Source organism: Coregonus clupeaformis, chromosome 34 (genome assembly GCF_020615455.1).
Source record: "Coregonus clupeaformis isolate EN_2021a chromosome 34, ASM2061545v1, whole genome shotgun sequence".
Lineage (NCBI taxonomy): Eukaryota > Metazoa > Chordata > Actinopteri > Salmoniformes > Salmonidae > Coregonus > Coregonus clupeaformis.
The window spans coordinates 13061008-13085928 of NC_059225.1; the positions used below are offsets into that span (position 1 = coordinate 13061008).

Here is a 24921-nt window from a genome sequence, read left to right on the forward strand (position 1 = left end):
CAAGTGGGGACATTTCGCCGGTCCTCGGGAGGAAAAAGGTGATTGGGCCGCACATGAGGGAAAGTGAGTCACTTCAGATCCATAACATGAAGCCTAAATCTGAGTACTGATCAAGCCCCCTATAACTCCTCCAGTCTGAGTACTGTACCAGAAAACCAAAATCCATATGGAAACATGCATCTTCACAGAAATATTATTTAGAGTATTCAGTTACTGTTCCTGAATGATTGACCTCAGTTATCTATGACATTACTTGAAATAGGTTTTTCAGTATCAGTTCCTCATTTCGGCTGAAGAGAAGTTAAATATATTTGGTTTAAATACACTCTGGTTACACAGACCTGTGATAGGCATGATCATGAGACTTACTTTTCATTAAAGTCGATATGAATTATTTACATGGTTGTATTACAGGACTTTTACACTTGATACACGACAGAAACAATAAACAATGGCTTATGTGCACAAAGTTGATGCGCACCTACCGTCAAAACAATAAACTCAAACTGTTTGCAATTCACCTGTTCAGCCACAAGATGGAGGCAGTGTTTTATGTACCGCATAGCTTTTAAGTACACTACATGGCCAAAAGTATGTGGAGACCTGCTCGTCGAACATCTCATTCCAAAATCATGAGCATTAATATGGAATTGGTCCCCCCTTTGCTGCTATAACAGTCTCCACTCTTCTGGGAAGGCTTTCCACTAGATGTTGGAACATTGCTTTGGGGACTTGCTTCCATTCAGCCACAAGAGCATTAGTGAGGTCGAGCATTGATGTTGGGCGATTAGACCTGGCTCGCAGTCGGTGTTCCAATTCATCCCAAAGGTGTTTGATGGGGTTGAGGTCAGATTCTTCCGTCGGACTGCCAGATGGTGAAGCGTGATTCATCACTCCAGAGAACGCGTTTCCACTGCTCCAGAGTCCAATGGCGGTGAGCTTTACACCACTCCAGCTGACACTTTGCATTGTGCATGGTGTTCTTAGGTTTGTGTGCGGCTGCTCGGCCATGGAAACCCATTTCATGAAGCTCCCGACAAATAGATATTGTTCTGATGTTGCTTCCAGAGGTAGTTTGGAACTCGGTAGTGACTTTTGCAACCGAGGACAGACGATTTTTACGCACTACGCACTTCAGCATTCGGCGATCCCGTTCTGTGAGCTTGTGTGGCCTACCACTTCACAGCTGAGCCGTTGTTGCTCCTTGACATTTACACTTCATAATAACAGCACTTACAGTTGACCGGGGCAGTTCTAGCAGGGCAGAAATTTGACAAAATGACTTGTTGGAAAGGTGGCATCCTATGACAGTGCCACGTTGAAAGTCAATGAGCTCTTCAGTACGGGCCATGTTACTGTTTTGGCTATGGAGATTGCGTGGCTGTGTCCTTGATTGTATACACCTGTCAGCAACAGGTGTGGCTGAAATAGCCGAATCCACCAATTTTAAGGTGTGTCCACATACTTTTGACCATGTAGTGTAACTGTCTCCAGTGAAAATCATATTCTGTTAACTCAAACCCAAATAATGTTGTTGACTTGTCTTATACTCCTATTTGTAGCCAAATCATAAACTGGAGAAAAAACACTTCAAAACCCCACCTCAAACCTGTATCTCAAACAGACCGTTTCAAAAAAATGCTTGCTTTTTCTTTATAGAGAATGTCCTCCTGTCTCATTGGCTGAGCTGGCCAATCAGCTAAAAGTATTTCACTCATATTGTAATTAATTATAGGTCATATTTGATAGAAATCTGGAAACACTGGACAGTTACTTTAACATCTCCACTAATAACAATGTTATTCTTAATCAATGATATTGTTGTTGTTTATGATGGTCTCCTGAGGTGAGCGTTTACGGCCATTGATGCTGTTCAAACTTGCATTATGTTGACAGGCATGTAGCCGGTGAGTAACAGCCAGACATCTAAACAGCTGCCAAACACAGGGTCAGCTCAAGGTTTCTGCATCCCTCATTCAGTAGGAAAGCTGCTCCTAGCTCTCTCTTTCTCCCCCCATCTCCTTTTATGTCTGCCAGCCAATGTCAGTACAGTAGACAGTATGACCCCTCCTCCCCTCATAATGTTTACTACCTACACTGCTGAAAAAGAGAGTGAGTGTGAGAGTGTGTGATTTTTACTGGGGGCTGGAACAGGGTGTATAGGGAGGTCATAACAATTTCAAGGGCATGGTAGTAGTCTGCCCCCGCTGGAAGGGAGTCAGGATATAGGCTGGCAACAGTTCTGGCTGTCTGTGGATTGAGCTTTTCATTCCCACACAGTCTCCTGCTAGTCTGTACAAGTGCTAGTTGACACAGAGCTGCTGCAATGGTCCACAGTTCCCCAGAGAGTCTATAACACAATGTTTGAGAACATCCCCCCTCTCTCTGTCTGCCTCTCTTTCTCTCTATGCATTGGGAGCTGATAGTCTACAGTACATGTCTTGGATTTTAATAAGGTGCAAATCAGTGGTGGCACTTTACATGGGGAGGACAAGCTCATAGTAATGGCTGGAACAGAATGAATGGAATGGTATCAAACGCCTGCTTTTCCATGTGTTGGATACCATTCCATTCACTCCATTATTATGAGCTGTCCTCCCCTCACCAGTCTACTCTGGTGCAAATATCGATACTATCTCTTTCCAAGTGTGCATATGGCTCTAGACCCTAAAATGCCTTTTCCAATTATCTCTCTCCTCTTTGCTTTGCTCCTGTTGCTCTCATGTTGCCACCCACTCACATACCACTGGTGTGCAGCAGGAGGCTATAGAATAATACATCATCTGGAGTAAGACAAAGGGCCACTGAAAATATGATTGGATTCTGCCAATCTTTCCCATACCCATTAATTTGGGATTGAAGCCTGCTGATTTCTTATCATGCATAGCGATATTTACAGGACATATGGTGTGTATTAAGGAATCCGTTTCGATTGAGATCATTGACTGTATGAGGCATGGAAACATCTGACAAACTTATGATAAAAGCGGTTTTGGGGTGAGCTATCTGCTCCATAAAGTTATACTGTTGCTAGGTACTTTGTTCTGTATGACCTGAACAGCCCTTTACACACTGGGACTGTCTGGTCATATTATTAGGTTGGCCACCTCTCTCTTGTGTTCCCAGCCAAGATCAACCATTAGCATTATAGTCCGTTTTCGCCGTTGCCTATATGGACCAGGTATTATCATAGATGTATGGTTATGGTAGGCAGGGGTGAAGTGCTGCTGGAGCGCTTTTTCAATTTGAAAATACACGGAGCAGATAAAAAATATTTCTGGAAAATTATTTCTGAAGCTGAATCAATGTCCCGCACGATCACATAATGACTAAATAGTATTGTACATTATGGCATATTAGGCCCATACCGATACTGTTACACCAAAAACACCTCCTAATTTCTAGTGGGATTTTAGGATGGTTAGCTGAAACATTTTCTCATGCGGCCAAAACTCAGCAAGCGCGCGCCATAAAAAAAATAAAAAAAATAAAAATAAAATCTCACTTTTAAAAGTTCATATTCTGTTAACTCAAACCCAAATAATGTTGTTGACTTGTCTTATACTCCTATTTGTAGCCAAATCATAAACTGGAGAAAAAACACTTCAAAACCCCACCTCAAACCTGTATCTCAAACAGACCGTTTCAAAAAAATGCTTGCTTTTTCCTTATAGAGAATGTCCTCCTGCCTCATTGGCTGAGCTGGCCAATCAGCTAAAAATATTTCACTCATATTGTAATTAATTATAGGTCATATTTGATAGAAATCTGGAAACACTGGACAGTTACTTTAACATCTCACTAATAACAATGTTATTCTTAATCAATGATATTGTTGTTAAAAAATAAAATAAAATAAAATGTCGCCTATACTTTGACTGAAACAAAATACAAGAGAGGCTAATAAGTTGTTAACACCATCTGCTCCAATTTGCTCACAAAACAGTAATTCAAGAATATTCCTATGAAACTGATTGAGATCATATGATTGGCATACAGACGCAGTTTGGACATCTTACCAGTAAAAAGTGAAGAATTATTCACCATTGACAGTGATGATAGCTTATTTTGAAATGAGATATGCCTAACTTAGTGTTTGAGGGTATTAAACATATACACTTTTCTTGAGACAATATGTGTGGGCATAGACAGACGTTGCAATTGGAGGATGTATTTTATGCAGATTCTATAGTCTAATAATATTCAATAGGCTACATCTGTCGGTACAAACTTTGATTGAGAAATTATGACTTCATTAACTTTTTTTGTTGCGCTCCCGCACCTAAAAAAAATGACACTACACGAAGTATTCACTCCATCCCTGTATGTAAGGCAGGTATGGATGCACCTTAACAGAGACGCACAGGCGCAAATAGTTTCCCTCTGATAATCATGGTCAAATGGGCAATAATCCTCAAGGACACATGTACAATTGTGCTACTGTAAATTAACTCACCGATTTATAATTTGTCGTAAGGAATGACGATTTGAAGTTATTACTTAGTCAGCTTCATCCTATGAAACGGATTCCCACTCCTCCCCTTCACTGCTCATAGCCTGTGAATATTTATTTGGGTGTTTTAAATGAATCTGCACCCTGGAGGGTGATTTTATTTTTAAAGATAGAAATACCTTAACAACTTATAGCTCAAGCACAACCGACTTCTCACGGAGTCTTGTCTCAGAAGGGGTGTATTTTAAGACCTGCTCGATAATGAGCAGCACCACCGGCGTCGCGCGGTGCAATAAATATCTTCCGCGCTCGTCCCTATATTATACCGTCCTCAATGGCTCTTCCCCTAAAAAAATAACTGGGTGTCGGTAATTGGAAGTTTGGACCTGCATCCTGATGTAGGCTAGGCTATGTCATACCTTTTCCATCTAATTCTACAAGGGCATTTCACTGATAATTATGAATGTAGGCCACTTTGGTTTATGCCTATAGGCCATTGTAAATGTATAGTTTTTCTCTTCACTCCCACTAGCCAAACAAAACGTATATAAATTGTAAATCTGCTTGAACATATAGACCTTGTATGACCAGGTAGATTAACCACCACCACCCATAGGCTAATCATCACACTTGAAGCTCATTTTAATCGAGGCTAGAAGGCTCTATCACGTTCCGAGATGCAGTCTTGTTCGCGCCTATCTTCAGCGCAACTCAAGAAAAGTGAACCAGTGACTTTGCTAGAATAACTAAAGGAAGGGAAAACATCGGAGTGGGTGAGTATCTCTAGTCTTGTGCATTAATGAGTCTCGGAGCTCTGACTCAGAGCGCACGGAGAATGGGCGCCCCACAGCTCTGGGTACGGTTGGAATGGATAAAAACAGACCGGGCAACTTTTACCTTCCAACGGACGGATTACGCGATGGCACCTAATGCATCCTGCGCTGGAACAGCCTAACAGGTAGGACTGTCTGTTTGTGGCGCACACATAATAAACATGATAGGTTTAGATACAAGTTGGAACTGTTATGGTCGCCTGCCGACTTATTCTGATGCATTTAACCGTTTTACTTCCAGCATTTATTTGGGTGTTTATTTATTCTAGCCCAATCTACTTGATGTATGACTTTCAGTGATGTTTTCTTTTTATGCCGACTATTACCAATTTTTGAATTACTGTGGTCCATTTGGCCATATCATTTGGCCATGCATGTTGGCGTGATACACTCGTCACGCGTAATTGTGGTTTAGGTGTCAGGGACTGACCCCAATCTCACGAGAGGCATATCGAAGGTGTAGGCTACCTTTCGCGCGGATTTCTATGGGTTCGACATTAATTTCTCCTATGAAGTGTGCATAAGAGGACGTCCTGACAGGATATCCTGACAGCAGGGAGGATTTATCAGATAAGCATAAATAATTTGAAGAACCGCAGGTGCAAGATAGCATCTCCAAATTAATTTGGACAGCCAAAGTGATTATAAATGATAACTGCATATTTCAGTGATAATGACTGACTAGGAGTCAGTCATTGTGATAAGCTATCTGAATACCTTCTAACACCATACTTTTTTATTACCAGGTTACATATATAATGTCTATTAGCAATGTATTCATGGGTGAATACATTTGATGCCTAATGCTCTGTCAGTCCAGTTAATTTTCTCATGTGAAAACATTTATGTAAATGTAGTTTTGGTAGTTTGTTTTGGCAGTGTGTGGAGCTGTGTGAGGGAGGTGGGGGTTTTTGCTTCATGTTCAAGTACATTGTACACAACCAGAGCCATCATCAGGACAAACAAGCACTGCCTGTTCCAAAGCACTACGTGTGTGTGTGTGTGTGTGTGTGTGTGTGCAGGCATTCGTGTGTGTGTGCAGGCATTCGTGTGTGTGTGCGCACATGTGTGTGAGAAAGAGACACACACACACACTCTGCCAAAACATTTGTGTCTTTTTTCCTTGTCTTCAACGCATGCAGACCCACGCTGCATTGTCAATCCCGGGTCCCGTGATAGAGGTGTTTATTATCCGAGGGCAGTAAGTGTGCAGCACCAGTTACCATGCGCACTCTTAATTCACCATGTCTCCGTGCAGATGGAAGATATCCCTCCCTCTAGACTCTGTTTGGGTCTGTTCTGTCACTGCATAGGATCAATTACTAGACAGGATCAAGGACTAGACTGAGTCAAGGACTAGACAGGATCAAGGACTAGACCGAGTCAAGGACTAGACAGGATCAATGACTAAACTGGATCAATGACTAGACCAGGGCAAGGACTAGACATGATCCAGGAATAGACAGGTCCAAGGACTAGACAGGATCAAGGACTAAACAGGATCAATAACTAGACAGGATCCAGGACTAGACATGGTCAAGGACTAGACATGATCAAGGACTAAACAGGATCAAGGACTAGACATGGTAAAGGACTAGATAGGATCAAGGACTAAACAGGGATAGAGAGAAGATAGAGCATGAGGGAATCGAGAATATACAATACCTTCAGAAAGTATTCACACCCCTTTACTTTTTCCACATTTTGTTGTGTTACAGCTTGAATTAAGAATGGATTCAATTTAGATTTTGTGTCACTGATCTACACACAATACCCCATAATGTCAAAGTGGAATTTTGTTTGTATAATTTTTTTGAAATTAATAGAACAAATCAAAACTGAAATGTCTTGAGTCAATAAGTGTTCAACCTCTTTGTTATGGCAAGCCTAAATAAGTTCAGGAGTAAAAATGTGCTTAACAAATCACATAATAAATTGCATGGACTCATTCCGTGTTAAAAAATAGTGGTTAACATAAATTTTTAACTACCACATCTCTGTACCCCACACATACAGTTATCTGTAAGGTCCCTCAATCGAGTAGTGAATTTCAACCACAAAGACCAGGGAGGTTTTTCAATGCCTTTCAAAGAAGGGCACCGATTGGTAGATGTGTAAAAAAAAAATGACACTGAATATCTCTTGGAGCGTGGTGAAGTTATTAATTAGGCTTTGGATGGTGTATCAATACACTCAGTCACTACAAAGTTACAGGTGTCCTTCCTAACTCAGTAGCCGGAGAGGAAGGAAACGCTCAGGGATTTCATCATGAGGCTAATGGTGATTTTAAAACAGTTACAGAGTTTAATGGTTGTTATATGACAAAACTGAGAATGGATCAACAACATTGTAGTTACTCCACAATACTAACCTAAATTACATAGTGAAATGAAGGAAGCCTGTACAGAATAAAAATATTCCAAAACATGCATCCTGTTTGCAACAAGGGATTTAAGTAATACTGCACAAAATGTAGCAAAGAAATTAACTTTTTATCCTGAATACAAAGCGTTATGTTTGGGGCAAATCCAACACAACACATCACTGTGTACCTCTGTTCATATTTTCAAGCATGGTGGTGGCTGCGTTATGTTATGGGTATGCTTGTCATCGACAAGGACTAGGGAGTTTTTCAGGATTAAAAGAAACGGAACACAGCAATAAGCACAGGCAAAATCCTAGAGGAAAACCTGGTTCAGTTTGCTTTCCAACAGACACTGGGAGACAAATTCACCTTTCAGCAGGACAATAACCTAAAACACAAGGCCAAATCTACACTGGAGTTGCTTTCCAAGACGACATTGAATGTTCCTGAGTGGCCTAGTTACAGTTTCGACTTAAATTGGTTTGAAAATCTATGGCAAGACTTTAAAATGACTGTCTAGCAATGATCAACAATCAACTTGACAGAGCTTGAAGAATTTATAAAATAATAATTAGCAAATATTGTACAATCCAAGTGCGCAAAGCTCTTAGAGACTCACCCCAAAAGGCTCACAGTTGTAATCGCCGCCAAAGGTGCTTCTACCAAGTACTGACTCAGTTAAGGGGTGTGAATACTTTCTGAAGTCACTGTGCATGAGTAGCATCAGGAAGTAGAAAGTAGATATAGAAGGATAGAGAGTAAATGTTGAGGGAATAGAGAGGGTTTGAGAATAGAGCTGAGTCCATATTACAGCTGTAGAGAAGGGGAGACACAGGAGTGAGTCTGGGACAACCAGGTTAGTATGGTGGGGAGTAGTGGGAGCTCTGTGGGACAATGAAACAGGAGGAGAAGAGAGGATGTGAAAGGAGGGGAGGATAGGAAAGGAAGGGAGGGGAGACAAGAGAAGGGGAGAGGAGTACCACTTGTACCTGGCCATTGTCCACTCCCCCTGCTGATCTGAAAGGTCTGGATAGGTTAAATTAATATAGCTGAAAGGTCTTTATAGGTTAACTGAATCTACCTACCGCAGAGCCAGGTACAAATGTCAGGCATTGCATAACAAAGGTACTTTATGCTTGGAGCGGGGACTTGGACTGCACAGGTGTAGGCATTATCATTTTGCTGATACCTGGAGTCCAGCCATGAATAGGAGAAGGGTAAGGGGAATTGATGGAGAGAAGTGGGTGAAGGGATGGAGATAGGGAGGGATGATGACAGGTACCAAAGCCAGAGATAGAAAGAAAGAGAGAGAGAGAGAGAGAGAGAGAGAGAGAGAGAGAGAGAGAGAGAGAGAGAGAACTCAGACAACTCAAAACACCAGCTACAGAGTTATTAGCGCTCTCTGATGGAGAGGGTTTACCGTAACAGGCCAAAGGCAATAATCAATGACATGACTGCATTAGATTAACATGTTTCAATTTAGCATTGTAGCCATTTAATAAAAGCCATAATCCACAGCTATTTACTGTAAGTGAGTGGGTGCCTTCAATGAGGGGATGACTGGGAAAAATCCTCATATTAAAAAGTCAATACTGTTGCAATAAGATTAAATTGATAATCGTGCCAACAGACTTTGGGTCTGCTGCAGTGCTCTCTGTTGCAGTGCTCTCTGTTGCAATGCTCTCTGTTGCAGTGCTCTCTGATGCAGTGCTCTCTGTTGCAGTGCTCTCTGTTGCAGTGCTCTCTGCTGCAGTGCTCTCTATTGCAGTGCTCTCTGTTACAGTGCTCTCTGTTGCAGTGCTCTCTGTTACAGTGCTCTCTGTTGCAGTGTTTTCTGTTACAGTGCTCTCTGCTGCAGTGCTCTCTGTTACAGTGCTCTCTGCTGCAGTGCTCTCTGTTGCAGTGCTCTTTGCTGCAGTGCTCTCTGTTGCAGTGCTCTCTGTTGCAGTGCTCTTTGTTACAGTGCTCTCTGTTGCAGTGCTTCAGCAGAAAACAGTAACTTCTAGCAGCCTTCATCAGATTCACATCCACGACATTAAGCTGTAAGTCCTCCGGTAATATAAAGTGAATAATGACAGGGACACGTTTTATTGTAAAGACTGAGAACTCATTTATTTTGGCATTAAGACAAGCCAGTAGAATTTCTGCTGGGAGTCTGAGAGAACATCACTCCGTCTCCAGCCCTCCGACCCTGACCCTGAACTCGCTGCAGGATATTGTGTTTTGTGTTTGTGGCGATTGCCTCACTGTGTAGGTGACACTATTATAAATGTGAGGGAGGGATAGCGTGTACCGAATGGGGAATGGTTGTCATATATATGTGCTCAATATTGTATATTCATCTTGGTCATGGGGATGTATCAGATTAGATGTGCATGTGACTCAGGGTTTCCCTATGAGGATTGTGTGTTGTATGGATGGATCTTTCTCTTAGTGGTTGTCATGTGATAGATATCAGCTCCATCTCTGTCCCTCTCTCCCATGCAGGTCTCTCACCCAGCCCCTCTCTCATGTCACCGGGACATCTCCATGGCGATGTTTAGCGGCTCTGAACGCTTCTTCTGGAATGACTCGGAACAGGTTCCGGAAGACCTCCCCCTCCAGCGGAATTCCTCTGGTGGTTGGGAGGAGGAGGATACGGAGCGTAACTACTACGCCATGCTGTACTCCCTACTCATCCTGGCCATCGTGTTCGGCAACGTGCTGGTGTGTCTGGCTGTGGTGCGGGAGAGGTCCCTACAGACCACCACTAACTACCTGGTGGTGAGCCTGGCTGTAGCTGACCTGCTGGTGGCCTCACTGGTCATGCCCTGGGCTGTATACCTGGAGGTGAGGGTCCACTGGGTAGGGGGGTGGGGTGGGGACGTGCGGACAGGGATGGGTTGGGTTGGGGAGGGAGGGTATTTGGAGGTGAGGGTCGACCTGTGTGGGGGACCAGGGATGGGTTGGGGATGGAGGGTATTTGGAGGAAAAGCAGGTTGGGACCAGGGATGGTGGTGGTCTTGCCAACTCCTATTGTTATTGGCGTGACAATGGCCATAGGACCATAGGAGTTGGTCAGCATAAACAGATCTGGGACTGTTTGTTGGGAATGTCTGTTGGGAATGTTAATGGCTGGGATGTTTTTCTTAGTCAGGTCACAGGGTCAGGAAAAACTCATCAGACCTACACTACCGGTCAACATTTTTAGAACACCTACTCATTCAAGGGTTTTTCTTTATTTTTACTATTTTCTACATTGTAGAATAATAGTGAAGATATCAAAACTATGAAATAACACATATGGAATCATGTAGTAACCAAAAAAGTGTTAAACAAATCGAAATATATATTATATTTGAGAATATTCAAAAAGCCACCCTTTGCCTTGATGACAGCTTTGCACACTCTTGGCATTCTCTCAACCAGCTTCATGAGGTAGTCACCTGGAATGCATTTCAATGAACAGGTATGCCTTCTTAAAAGTTAATTTGTGGAATTTATTTCCTTCTTAATGTGTTTAAGCCAATCAGTTGTGTTGTGACAAGGTGTGTGGGGGGGTATACAGAAGATAGCCCTATTTGGTAAAATACCAAGTCCATATTATGGCAAGAACAGCTCAAATAAGCAAAGAGAAATGACAGTCCATCATTACTTTAAGATATGAAGGTCAGTCAATACGGAACATTTCAAGGTCAGTCAATACGGAACGTTTTTGCAGTCGCAAAAACCATCAAGCGCTATGATGAAACTGGCTCACATGAGGCCCACCACAGGAATGGGAGACCCAGAGTTACCTCTGCTGCAGAGGATACGTTTATTAGAGTTACCAGCCTCAGAAATGGCAGTCCAAATAAATGCTTCACAGAGTTCAAGTAACAGACACATCTCAACATCAACTGTTTAGAGGAGACTGTGTGAATCAGGCCTTCATGGTCGAATTGCTGCAAAGAAACTACTACTATAGGACACCAATAAGAAGAAGAGACTTGCTTGGGGCAAAAAACACAAGCAATGGACATTAGACCGGTGGAAATGTGTCCTTTGGTCTGGAGTCCAAATTGGAGATGATTGGTTCCAACCGCTGTGTCTTTGTGAGACGCGGTGTGGGTGAATGGATGATCTCTGCATGTGTATTTCCCACCGTAAAGCATGGAGGAGGAGGTGTTATGGTGTGGGGGTGCTTTGCTGGTGACACTGTCTGTGATTTATTTAGAATTCAAGGCAAACTTAACCAGCATGGCTACCACAACCTTCTGCAGTGATACACCATTCCATCTGGTTTGGGCTTAGTGGGACTATCATTTGTTTTTCAACAGGACAATGACCCAACACACCTCCAGGCTGTGTAAGGGCTATTTTACCAAGAAGGAGAGTGATGGAGTGCTGCATCAGTTGACCTGTCCTCCACAATCCCCCGACCTCAACCCAATTGAGTGGTTTGGGATGAGTCAGACCGCAGAGTGAAGGAAAAGATGCCAACAAGTGCTCAGCATATGTGGGAACTCCTTCAAGACTTTTGGAAAAGCATTCCAGGTGAAGCTGGTTGATAGAATTCCAAGAGTGTGCAAAGCTGTCATCAAGGCAAAGGGTGGCTATTTGAAGAATCTCAAATGTTTGTTTAACACTTTTTTGGTTACTACATGATTCCATATGTGTTATTTCATAGTTTTAATGTCTTCACTATTATTCTACAATGTAGTAAAAATAAAGAAAAACCTTGAATGAGTAGGTGTTTTAAACCTTTTGACTGGTATTGTACTCATGTTATATAACAGCAGGTACTGCTGCTCAGTCTGTTCACCAGTTCCGGAGGTCTACGTCACTGGCTTTTTGGCGTCACTGACATGGATCATTACCACCAACCCCGGACTGTCTTGTCTCATTACGCACACCTGGTTCCCATTCCCCCTGATTAGTATGTGTAGACAGTGAGGGAAAAAAGTATTTGATCCCCTGCTGATTTTGTACGTTTGCCCACTGACAAAGAAATGATCAGTCTATAATTTTAATGGTAGGTTTATTTGAACAGTGAGAGACAGAATAACAACAACAAAATCCAGAAAAACGCATGTCAAAAATGTTATAAATTGATTTGCATTTTAATGAGGGAAATAAGTATTTGACCCCCTCTCAATCAGAAAGATTTCTGGCTCCCAGGTGTCTTTTATACAGGTAACGAGCTGAGATTAGGAGCACACTCTGAGTGCTCCTAATCTCAGCTTGTTACCTGTATAAAAGACACCTGTCCACAGAAGCAATCAATCAATCAGATTCCAAACTCTCCAAGACCAAAGAGCTCTCCAAGGATGTCAGGGACAAGATTGTAGACCTACACAAGGCTGGAATGGGCTACAAGACCATCGCCAAGCAGCTTGGTGAGAAGGTGACAACAGTTGGTGCGATTATTCACAAATGGAAGAAACACAAAAGAACTGTCAATCTCCCTCGGCCTGGGGCTCCATGCAAGATCTCACCTCGTGGAGTTGCAATGATCATGAGAACGGTGAGAAATCAGCCCAGAACTACACGGGAGGATCTTGTCAATGATCTCAAGACAACTGGGACCATAGTCACCAAAAAAACAATTGGTAACACCCTACGCCGTGAAGGACTGAAATCCTGCAGCGCCCGCATGTATATGTGCTCAAGAAAGCACATATACATGCCCGTCTGAAGTTTACCAATGAACATCTGAATGATTAAGAGGAGAACTGGGTGAAAGTGTTGTGGTCAGATGAGACCAAAATGGAGCTCTTTGACATCAACTCAACTCGCCGTGTTTGGAGGAGGAGGAATGCTGCTTATGACCCCAAGAACACCATCCCCATCGTCAAACATGGAGGTGGAAACATTATGCTTTGGGGGTGTTTTTCTGCTAAGGGGACAGGACAACTTCACTGCATCAAAGGGACGATGGACGGGGCCATGTACTGTCAAATCTTGGGTGAGAACCTCCTTCCCTCAGCCAGGGCATTGAAAATGGGTCGTGGATGGGTATTACAGCATGACAATGACCCAAAACACACGGCCAAGGCAACAAAGGAGTGGCTCAAGAAGAAGCACATTAAGGTCCTGGAGTGACCTAGCCAGTCTCCAGACCTTAATCCCATAGAAAATCTGTGGAAGGAGCTGAAGGTTTGAGTTGCCAAACGTCAGCCTCGAAACCTTAATGACTTGGAGAAGATCTGCAAAGAGGAGTGGGACAAAATCCCTCCTGAGATGTGTGCAAACCTGGTGGCCAACTACAAGAAACGTCTGACCTCTGTGATTGCCAACAAGGGTTTTGCCACCAAGTACTAAGTCATGTTTTGCAGAGGGGTCAAATACTTATTTCCCTCTTAAAATGCAAATCAATTTATAAAATTTTAGACGTGCGTTTTTCTGGATTTTTTTGTTGTTATTCTGTCTCTCACTGTTCAAATAAACCTACCATTAAAATGATAGACTGATCATTTCTTTGTCAGTGGGTAAACGTACAAAATCAGCAGGGGATCAAATACTTTTTTCCCTCACTGTATATGTGCCCTCTGTTCCCCATTGTCCTTGTCCATTATTGTCCCATGTCCGTTTTTCTCCTGAGTACCGTGTATTGTGCTCTGGTTTTTTACGGGTCTCGTCCCGTGTAGAGGTTACACCTCGCTCTTTGTTTGGGATACATCCCTTTGGTATATATATACGTGTTTGTGTTGGGTGGAGTAATAAAACCCCTAATACCTATTCCTGCGCCTGTCTTCTAATCATTATACAACGTGACAAAACTACTGAAAGAGAGACAGTTTGGGACAATGGATGGCTTTGGGATTGAGAGGAGGGGAGAGGATGTGTTCACTTTGAGTTTTCATTATTTTCAAGGAAGATGCATGTGAGAGATGGAGGAAGGATAAGGGCAGGGAGATGGTCATGTTATTACTTTGGGATTCTCCCTCATGGGGTGTGAGAGAGTGTGGTGATGCATTCTGGGACTGTGAGTGGGTGGAAGATATTGATGTCTATTGCTTATAATAATGTTTTATCTTATATTTCTAAATGCTCCACATAATTGTCCCTTGTGGGAAGTCTTATTGAAATGAATTTAGAGAAGTATCGTCAGTGGGGGTTGATTCGTCCATTAGATATAATTATTGTCTGGGGGAACTGGAGGAGGTAGAAGTGTTGATGTGTTCATTTTGAATTTGTTTGAATCGTTGGTCATGATTCCATTCAGGGTCGGGCGAGAGGCACAGTGTGCTATTGCAAACTCAACTCACGACGCTGCACCTAAGGCCTGAACCAGTGTCAGATTCCTCTATAACCTCAACCATGTGGAGTTGAGAAAATATACATTATGAGAGTTAAGTGAAAATAGTGCACAGTGAGAGCTGTTTGGGTTCCATGACAATCAACAGTGTCATAGTGAGAAGCAGACACAAGCCTGGCTCATAGAGAGTATTTCATCCAAATTACCTCAGTAGCTAACTTACTGCTTTGGCCAAGTGCCAATTATTCAATGCAAAGTAGATCATCAGATTCTAATAATATGTCCTCAACTTTATTTGTCCACCTATTAGTATTAGGGCTAAAACATGCCATCATTAGATACATCCCACATAAATCCAGTCACACTACAGACGCAGATGATGGTCCTGTCTGTCTTGTACGCTGATAGGGAATGCCATAGTCGTAGAGGTCACATTAGTGATGATATGCAGAGAGCAGACAGCTCTGAGCCATACAGTATGTTCATGTCTGGAAGAGGGAGCCTGATGTAGGGTGTCTCACTGGAACCCATTAGAGGATAGGAAGGATGCATGTGGATGGGGGGATGCCTGTGTGTGTGTTCCCATCTAAGGCCAGGAGATCCAGCAGTCAGGCGCTGCAGCTCAGAACACATGTATCTCTGTCAGACAGTTGATATCACGTATTATAGAACTTAAGGGAAGGCATGTCTGAGCAGTGCTATCTGTCTGGGTAAGGTGGGCTGGAACTGGGAGTGTGTAATTGTACTTTCATTTACATTACATTTACGTCATTTAGCAGACGCTCTTATCCAGAGCGACTTACAAATAGGTGCATTCACCTTATAGCCAGTGGGATAACCACTTTAGGATGTTATTATTATTATTTTTTTTTGGGGGGCCGGGGGGTTGGAGTAAAGGGGGGGTAGAAGGATTACTTTATCCTATCCCAGGTATTCCTTAAAGAGGTGGGGTTTCAAATGTCTCCGGAAGGTGGTGAGTGACTCCGCTGTCCTAGCGTCGTGAGGGAGCTTGTTCCACCATTGGGGTGCCAGAGCAGCGAACAGTTTTGACTGGGCTGAGCGGGAACTATGATTCCGCAGAGATAGGGGAGCCAGCAGGCCAGAGGTGGATGAACGCAGTGCCCTCGTTTGGGTGTAGGGACTGATCAGAGCCTGAAGGTACGGAGGTGCCGTTCCCCTCACAGCTCCGTAGGCAAGCACCATGGTCTTGTAGCAGATGCGAGCTTCAACTGGAAGCCAGTGGAGTGTGCGGAGGAGCGGGGTGACGTGAGAGAACTTGGGAAGGTTGAACACCAGACGGGCTGCGGCATTCTGGATGAGTTGTAGGGGTTTAATGGCACAGGCAGGGAGCCCAGCCAACAGCGAGTTGCAGTAATCCAGACGGGAGATGACAAGTGCCTGGATTAGGACCTGTGCCGCTTCCTGTGTAAGGCAGGGTCGTACTCTCCAAATGTTGTAGAGCATGAACCTACAGGATCGGGTCACCGCCTTGATGTTAGCGGAGAATGACAGGGTGTTGTCCAGGGTCACGCCAAGGCTCTTCGCACTCTGGGAGGAGGACACAACGGAGTTGTCAACCGTGATGGCGAGATCATGGAACGGGCAGTCCTTCCCCGGGAGGAAGAGCAGCTCCGTCTTGCCGAGGTTCAGCTTGAGGTGGTGATCCGTCATACATACTGATATGTCTGCCAGACATGCAGAGATGCGATTCGCCACCTGGTTATCAGAAGGGGGAAAGGAGAAGATTAGTTGTGTGTCGTCAGCGTAGCAATGATAGGAGAGGCCATGTGAGGATATGACAGAGCCAAGTGACTTGGTGTATAGTGAGAATAGGAGAGGGCCTAGAACTGAGCCCTGGGGGACACCAGTGGTGAGAGCACGTGGTGCGGAGACAGCTTCTCGCCACGCCACTTGGTAGGAGCGACCGGTCAGGTAGGACGCAATCCAAGAGTGAGCCGCGCCGGAGATGCCCAGCTCGGAGAGGGTGGAGAGGAGGATCTGATGGTTCACAGTATCAAAGGCAGCAGACAGGTCTAGAAGGACAAGAGCAGAGGAGAGAGAGTTAGCTTTAGCAGTGCGGAGAGCCTGTGTGACACAGAGAAGAGCAGTCTCAGTTGAATGACCAGTCTTGAAACCTGACTGGTTTGGATCAAGAAGGTCATTCTGAGAGAGATAGCAAGAGAGTTGGCTAAAGACGGCACGCTCAATAGTTTTGGAGAGAAAAGAAAGAAGGGATACTGGTCTGTAGTTGTTGACATCAGAGGGATCGAGTGTTGGTTTTTTGAGAAGGGGTGCAACTCTCGCTCTCTTGAAGACGGAAGGGACATAGCCAGCGGTCAAGGATGAGTTGATCAGCGAGGTGAGGTAAGGGAGAAGGTCACTGGAGATGGTCTGGAGAAGAGAGGAGGGGATAGGGTCAAGCGGGCAGGTTGTTGGGCGGCCTGCCGTCACAAGTCGCACGATTTCATCTGGAGAGAGAGGGGAGAAAGAAGTCAAAGCATAGGGTAGGGCAGTGTGAGCAGGACCAGCAGTGTCATTTGACTTAACAAACGAGGATCGGATGTCGTCAACCTTCTTTTCAAAATGGTTGACGAAGTCATCCACAGAGAGGGAGGAGGGGGGGATTCAGCAGGGAGGAGAATGTGGCAAAGAGCTTCCTAGGGTTAGAGGCGGATGCTTGGAATTTAGAGTGGTAGAAAGTGGCCTTAGCAGCAGAAACAGATAAAGAAAATGTAGAGAGGAGGGAGTGAAAAGATGCCAGGTCTGCAGGGAGTCTAGTTTTCTTCCATTTCCGCTCAGCTGCCCGGAGCTCTGTTCTGTGAGCTCGCAATGAGTCATCAAGCCACGGAGCTGGAGGGGAGGACCGAGCCGGCCGGGAGGATAGGGGACATAGAGAGTCAAAGGATGCAGAAAGGGAGGAGAGGAGGGTTGAGGAGGCAGAATCAGGAGATTGGAGGGAGAAGGATTGAGCAGAGGGAAGAGATGATAGGATGGAAGAGGAGAGAGTAGCGGGAGAGAGAGAGCGAAGGTTGCGACGGCGCATTACCATCTGTGTAGGGGCAGAGCGAGCAGTGTTGGAGGAGAGGGAGAGAGAAAAGGATACAAAGTAGTGGTCGGAGACTTGGAGGGGAGTTGCAGTGAGATTAGTAGAAGAACAGCATCTAGTGAAGATGAGGTCAAGCGTATTGCCTGCCTTGTGAGTAGGGGGGGACTGTGAGAGGGTGAGGTCAAAAGAGGAGAGGAGTGGAAAGAAGGAGGCAGAGAGAAATGAGTCAAATGTAGACGTAGGGAGGTTGAAATCCCCCAGAACTGTGAGGGGTGAGCCATCCTCAGGAAAGGAACTTATCAAGGCGTCAAGCTCATTGATGAACTCTCCAAGGGAACCTGGAGGGCGATAGATGACAAGGATATTAAGCTTAAATGGGCTAGTGACTGTGACAGCATGGAATTCAAATGAGGAGACAGACAGATGGGTCAGGGGAAAAATTGAGAATGTCCACTTGGGAGAGATGAGGATTCCTGTGCCACCACCCCGCTGACCAGATGCTCTCGGGGTATGCGAGAACACATGGTCAGACGAGGAGAGAGCAGCAGGAGTAGCAGTGTTTTCAGTGGTAATCCATGTTTCCGTCAGCGCCAAGAAGTCGAGGGACTGGAGGGTAGCATAGGCTGGGATGAAGTCTGCCTTGTTGGCAGCAGAACGGCAGTTCCAGAGGCTGCCTGAGACCTGGAACTCCACGTGGGTCGTGCGTGCAGGGACCACCAGGTTAGAGAGGCAGCAGCCACGCGGTGTGAGGCGTTTGTGTAGCCTGTGCGGAGAGGAGAGAACAGGGATAGGCAGAGGCATAGTTGACAGGCTGCAGCAGATGGCTACAATAATGCAGAGGAGATCGGAATAAAATGAACTAAACATCTGGGAAAGGAGAGAGCGGGGCCTCCCTCACCACAACTCCCAAATATAACTCTCCCAACTTCCACCTCAGAAACTATAATTGTTGTAAACTACAGCGGTTCAATGTTTTCTAGGAATAGACTAACCTAGTTTATTCAGCTAGCTAACTAGGTGCAGTATTATTCAGTGAAAAACGTCCGGGCACCTCGTCATAAGACGCCACAGCCAGCTAGCATGCTGGTCTCCAACAGCAGGGTTTAGCGCCAATACTCAGCCACAACAACCACCAGTGTATCAACACACAAGCAGATCGTCCGTGTCTAACGTTGTGGGTTAGTCCCGACAGCTTGAGCGAGTCCGTCGTCAACTTATTCAGCCAGTTAGTTAGCTAGAATAGTTAGCAAACTAGCTAGCCATTGCTTTCAGACAAAGAAGAACCCCTCCTTTCACGGCACGAACACACAGAGAGAGCCAAACTAACGTTAACTAGTCACCCATGTCCCGAATTCCTTGAGCGACTCGGGCTATCAATATGTAAAAAACAAAACACAAGTGTAGGTTATGACTTACCCCTAGCAGCTACTGTTAGCTAGCCAAGTGCAAAGCTAGCCACTGAATTGACTCAGCCAGTTCGTGTCTGTTCGCTCGGTCGTTCCAGCTATTGTTTACAAGTAGCTATCCAGGTTGCAACAAGCTTGCTAATTTTCGAGCACAGTAGCCACTTGCTGCCTAACGTTAACGGTTCAGACAATGAGGTTAGAAAACAGCTGAATGGTAGGCAATTATTGTATGTAATTATTGTAGGCAGCCAGCTGGCGTAATTACAGGCACTCTCAGGCGTGAAACAACTATACCGTTGCTAATAGCTACTCGCCAGCTAGTAGTGAATGTGGGGGCATAATTGGACTCTGTGTGTGAGGGTTCGATCATGTTGTATTGTGGAGGGAGAAGAATTGGTGTGTGTGTGAGAGAGAGAGGGAGAGAGAGATAGAGAGAGAGCAAGAGAGAGAGAGAGAATAATATATTTGATGTGTGTGTGTTGATTATGAATGATGATGATTGATATTGATGATCAATCAATCAATCAAAATGATTTATGAAGCCCTTTTTACATCAGCAGATGTCACAAAGTGCTATACAGAAACCCAGCCTAAAACCCCAAACAGCAAGCAATGCTAGGAAAAACTCCCTAGAAAGGCAGGAACCTAGGAAGAAACCTAGAAAGGAACCAGGCTCTGAGGGGTGGCCAGTCCTCTTCTGGCTGTGCCGGGTGGAGATTATAAGAGTACATGGCCATTTAAGGCCAGATTGTTCTTCAAGATGTTCAAATGTTCATAGATGACCAGCAGGGTCAAATAATAATCACAGTGGTTGTAGAGGGTGCAACAGGTCAGTACCTCAGGAGTGAATGTCACTTGGCTTTTCGTAGCCGAGGATTCAGAGGTCGAGACAGCAGGTGCGGTAGGGAGAGAGAGTCGAAAACAGCAAGTCCGGTACAAGGTAGCACGTCCGGTGAACAGGTCAGGGTTTCCTAGCTGCAGGCAGAACAGTTGAAACTGGAGCAGCAGCACGACCAGGTGGACTGGGGACAGCCAGGAGTCATCAGGCCAGGTAGTCCTGAGGCATGATCCTAGGGCTCAGGTCCTCTGGGAGGGGAGGTAGAGAGAGAATTAGAGGGAGCATACTTCCATTCACACAGGACACCAGATAATTACACCAGATATAACAGACTGACCCTAGCCCCCCGGCACATAGACTACTGCAGCATGGATACTGGAGACTGAGACAGGGGTGGGTCGGGGGACACTGTGGCCCCGTCCGACGATACGCCCGGACAGGGCCAACCAGGCAAGATATAACCCCACCCACTTTGCCAAAGCACAGCCCCCACACCACTAGAGGGATATCAACAGACCACCAACTTACTACCCTGAGACAAGGCTGAGTATAGCCCACAAAGATCTCCTCCACCGCACGAGCCCGAGGGGGCGCAAAACCGGACAAGAAGATCATGTCTGTGATTCAACCCACTCAAGTGACGCACCCCTCCTAGGGATGGCATGGAAGAGCACTAGTAAGCCAGTGACTCAGCACCCGTAATAGGGTCAGAGGCAGAGAATCCCAGTGGAGAGAGGGTGGCCGGCCAGGCAGAGACAGCAAGGGCAGTTCGTCGCTCCAGTGCCTTGTCATTCACCTTCGCACCCCTGGGCCAGACTACACTCAATCATAGGACCTACTGAAGAGATTAGTCTTCAGTAAAGACTTAAAGGTCGAGACCGAGTCTGCGTCTCTCACATGGATAGGCAGACCATTCCATAAAAATGGAGCTCTATAGGAGAAAGCCCTGCCTCCAGCTGTTTGCTTAGAAATTCTAGGGACAATAAGGAGGCCTGCGTCTTGTGACCGTAGCGTACGTGTAGCGTAGAATCCCGTATTATCGTCATATTCAACAGCGTTTAAGAAATATATTACCTTCAACAGTGTTATCTTGTGATCAAGCCTTCAATGTTTTGTGATTATTGGTGTCGTAAAAATGTTAGCTAACGGTTTAGCAATTAGCAAGTTTGACATTTAATTTGAAAATATTACTGTTATCTGCTTTTGATAAGCGGTTTAGCAAAAAAATACGTCCCGTATTATCTGTATACGGCCCCCAGTTATTGGGCACCTTACTATTTTGTTCAATTACAAGATATATCAGTTTAATTTTGTTGAAAAAAGAGACACCAACCACGTACCCGAAGTGTTTACTAGATAGTTGGCTAGTCTTTAGGTAAAAAATAATGACTTGCCTGTCAACTTTTCATTGCGTAGCCCGGTGCGCCCTCTTGTGGACTCATAAAAAATGGTTCTTCACCAACATATTCAGTGTTGTAACCAAATGAAATATGAGTATTAATAATTTACATCAAATACACTTTAATTTCAGTTATGTGCATTAACATAAAACAATGAAAACACTGTTGGAGTTTGTGTTGCAGAGGTGCACTTGGAAAGTAAAGGAAGAAATACACAAGATGGGTTCAATAAATATATATATTATATTTTAGACATTTATTTTTTTGAACAAATAAATAATTTCATATGAACACAAACAAAACAAACAATTAAATCTCGACCTCCATCCCTATATTGTCACAAAAATCACAATAAAAATCCAGCTCCACCGCTACCTCTGGATCCCACTGCACACACCTGCAGTGGAACCAGTGCTGGCAAAAGTCACAGCACACCCATGGCACCTCGGATCTACACTCCTGAGAGGAGCTTGCAGGCGGATCACGCTCCCCGCAGCGAGCACAGCAGGTGGTGTCTTCTTTTATAAAAAATTAAATAATAATACAAATTGATTAATATGGTTTTGTAAAATGTAGAAGTTCTTCAACAACAATAGTAATTGATACAACTGAGAGAGCGAGAAAAACAGATTATGAAGTACCTGAGAGTGGTGCCATGGGTGGTGTGACAGATGTGACCGGTGTAGCTTTTCTCTTCCTTTTCTGTGCTGCAGTTTGAGAAAAAGTGGTGTTAGAGAGCATGTTGCATGAAAACCCTTTTCAACTTTTTTTACATCAATACCTCTGGAGGAAGCTGCAGAGGTTTTGGAGGAGGCGGAGATGACTTGAGGGCTGGTGCTATTTACTGTAGATATATAAAGATATATATATATATTTTTTTTACATTGCTGTTTTATAAAACAGATAACAAACAGTCATTTTTTCGTAATTTAACATGTGTTTACCTGTGGAGGTGGTGGTATTCAAATTGCAGGGGGCAGGGACATCAGACGAGGCTGCTATGGTGGTGTGACCAGGGGAGACGGAGGAGGCAGTTGGTCCAGAGGAGGCCGTGTTGGTGGTGACAGACATGGCAGGTAGCTTAGTGGGTAAGAACGTTGTGCCAGTAACCGAAAGGTCGCTGGTTCTAATCCCCGAGCCAACTAGGTGAAAAATCTGTCGATGTGCCCTTGAGCAAGGCACTTAACCCTAATTGCTCCTGTAAGTCGCTCTGGATAAGAGCGTCTGCTAAATGACTAAAAAAAAATAAAAAATAAAAAAAATAATTAAAAAAAAAAAAAAAAAAAAAAAACATGGGGGTGGTGTGCATCGTGGTGGTGGTGGACAAAACCGCCGACGATGGCTTGGAGGAGCTGGTGTTTGTAATGGTGGGGTTGAGGGGCCGACGATGGTGTGGCCGGGGGAGTAGGCATGTGGCCTTCTTCTGCAGCTGGGGACTCCGGCGGCTCCTACAGGTGTTGCACACTGGGAGGCACTGGCAGTGGTGATGCAGCTGTCAGGAGTGGTTCCAGCAGGGGGTCCAGCAGAGGCGATGGCGTCAATGGTCTCATCCATGGCAGCCCTCTCCTGTGCCCTCTGTGTTCTGAGGGCTGCCCGACGCTCTTTCTCCTCTGCCCCGGCCCTCTCCTTCTCACCCCCTCTCCTGCCACTGGCGCGTGTATTCCTCCCCGGTGAGGCATGTGGCGACCACAGGGAGTCTTCTGTATCGGTCCAGCCGATACTTCAGGACAGTAAGGATGTGCCCCAGGTCCTTCGCTATCAGCCCCCCCTCTATTAGGGGGTGCTCTTCTAGAGCTAGGGATAGGACTGGAGCAGCGGCTGGGACTGGGGCAGGGGCTGAGGGTCCTCCTGTGGTCGCTGGGGAGGAGGTGCTGATGGATGGCACATTGCTACTGGTTCCAGTAGAGGCGGTGTTGGGACCCGGTAGGGTCCGAGACGGCATTAAACGGGACCCATCAATGGCTGAAGGGTCAAAAGGGAAGAGGCCACACTTCTTAAACCCTTCCACCACATAGCGCATGTCCTTGCATCGCTGGTACGGGTAGCGGAATACTCTGGCAAATTCTGATTTGTTTACCATGTAGGAGTGGTCAAAATGGCTAAGGTCTCCAGCTACCTTGGAGAACTCAGCCTTTAAAGGGCCAAAGTATGCCACGTCCAGCGGCTGCAGGACATGGGTGCAGTGTGGTGGAAGACAAAGAAGTATAACCCCTTCCCTTAGTGCCACCGCGAGCACTTCCGGGTCCATGTGGCTCTTGTGCCCATCAAAGAGGAGAAGGAGAGGGCGCTCTTTCACTGCATACTTAATGAAGTGCTGAAACCACTTCCTGAACAGGTCCCCGTCAATGTAGCCACTGCTTGACCGTCCATACAAGGCTTGGGGGGGGCCTCCCAGTGTGTAGTGGCCACCGGGGAAACACTTGGGGTAGATGATAAACGGGGGGATGTCCTCCCCAGTTGCATTGAAGCAGGCCAGCACTGTGATGTGCTCCTTGGTCCCCGGAGCCTGCTGGTACACGTGTTTTGCGCCCGGGGAGCCAGCACTTTGTGCCTGCTCTGGTCGCTACGAAACCCAGACTCATCGCAGTTATAGATTTGTCTGGGTTTCTCCCTCAACCCACTCTCCTCCAAGTGCTTCTCATAAGAAGTGAAGAAGGTGTCCATCGTCGGACGTGTGGCACACTCAGCTCTCCCCCTGTCCAGGGTGTCCGGCCTCCTCATGCTTAGGTTCTTGTGCCTCCTCCTGAACATTTCCCACCACCTCTTCCCCAGTGGTGGGATTGTTTCCCTGGGTGCCGAAACCTACAATAGAATAGAATATATAATTGTCCATCCAGGATGAAAATGTTTGTTTTGGCATCACCATACACATCCACATTTACATCACACACATTGATAACAGTCAGTCCAGCATTCTACATACATAAACACATAGAACACCAAATACCTGCAGATTTTGTCTGCGTATTTCATCAGCCTCTGTCTGGTGAAGGGGGAACCCATGGCTGGCGCAGTAGATACAGTACTGCACCAGAGACTTTTCATCCTCTGGTGCAAGCAATGTGGGTGGTCCACTGCGACAACCATGGGTCACCCGGCCGCTCAGCCTGTCCGCCAGGGTCTGCCGAGGTACACCATGCACCTTGGTAGATAAGAAAAGAAAACTGTTACTAGCAGATAAAATTCACATACACATGGTAATCTCCTAAAAACAAAAGATGCCTAACCTTGGCAGCCTGGCGGATAGCCATCCCTGCCCCGCAGTCCTCCATGGCATGGAACATGTCCACCTCACTCCATTGCTTCCTCTTGACTTTCTCCATGCTGCAGTGGTAAATACATGTAGCTAAATAACTTGGCA

The 24921-nt window shown here is 45.3% G+C and overlaps 1 protein-coding gene across 1 annotated transcript in view; it reads left to right on the plus strand.

The window, feature by feature from the left end:
* Nucleotides 1-5164: 5164 nt before the first annotated feature.
* The window catches only part of drd3 (dopamine receptor D3), a 66155-nt gene continuing 46398 nt past the window's right edge, over nt 5165-24921 (plus strand). Inside the window, exons 1-2 of the mRNA XM_041861294.2 lie at nt 5165-5411; nt 10139-10480. Of these exons, the coding sequence (XP_041717228.2) occupies nt 10181-10480 (300 nt within the window). The 5' untranslated portion in view covers nt 5165-5411; nt 10139-10180. The remainder of the gene's footprint in view (nt 5412-10138; nt 10481-24921) is intronic.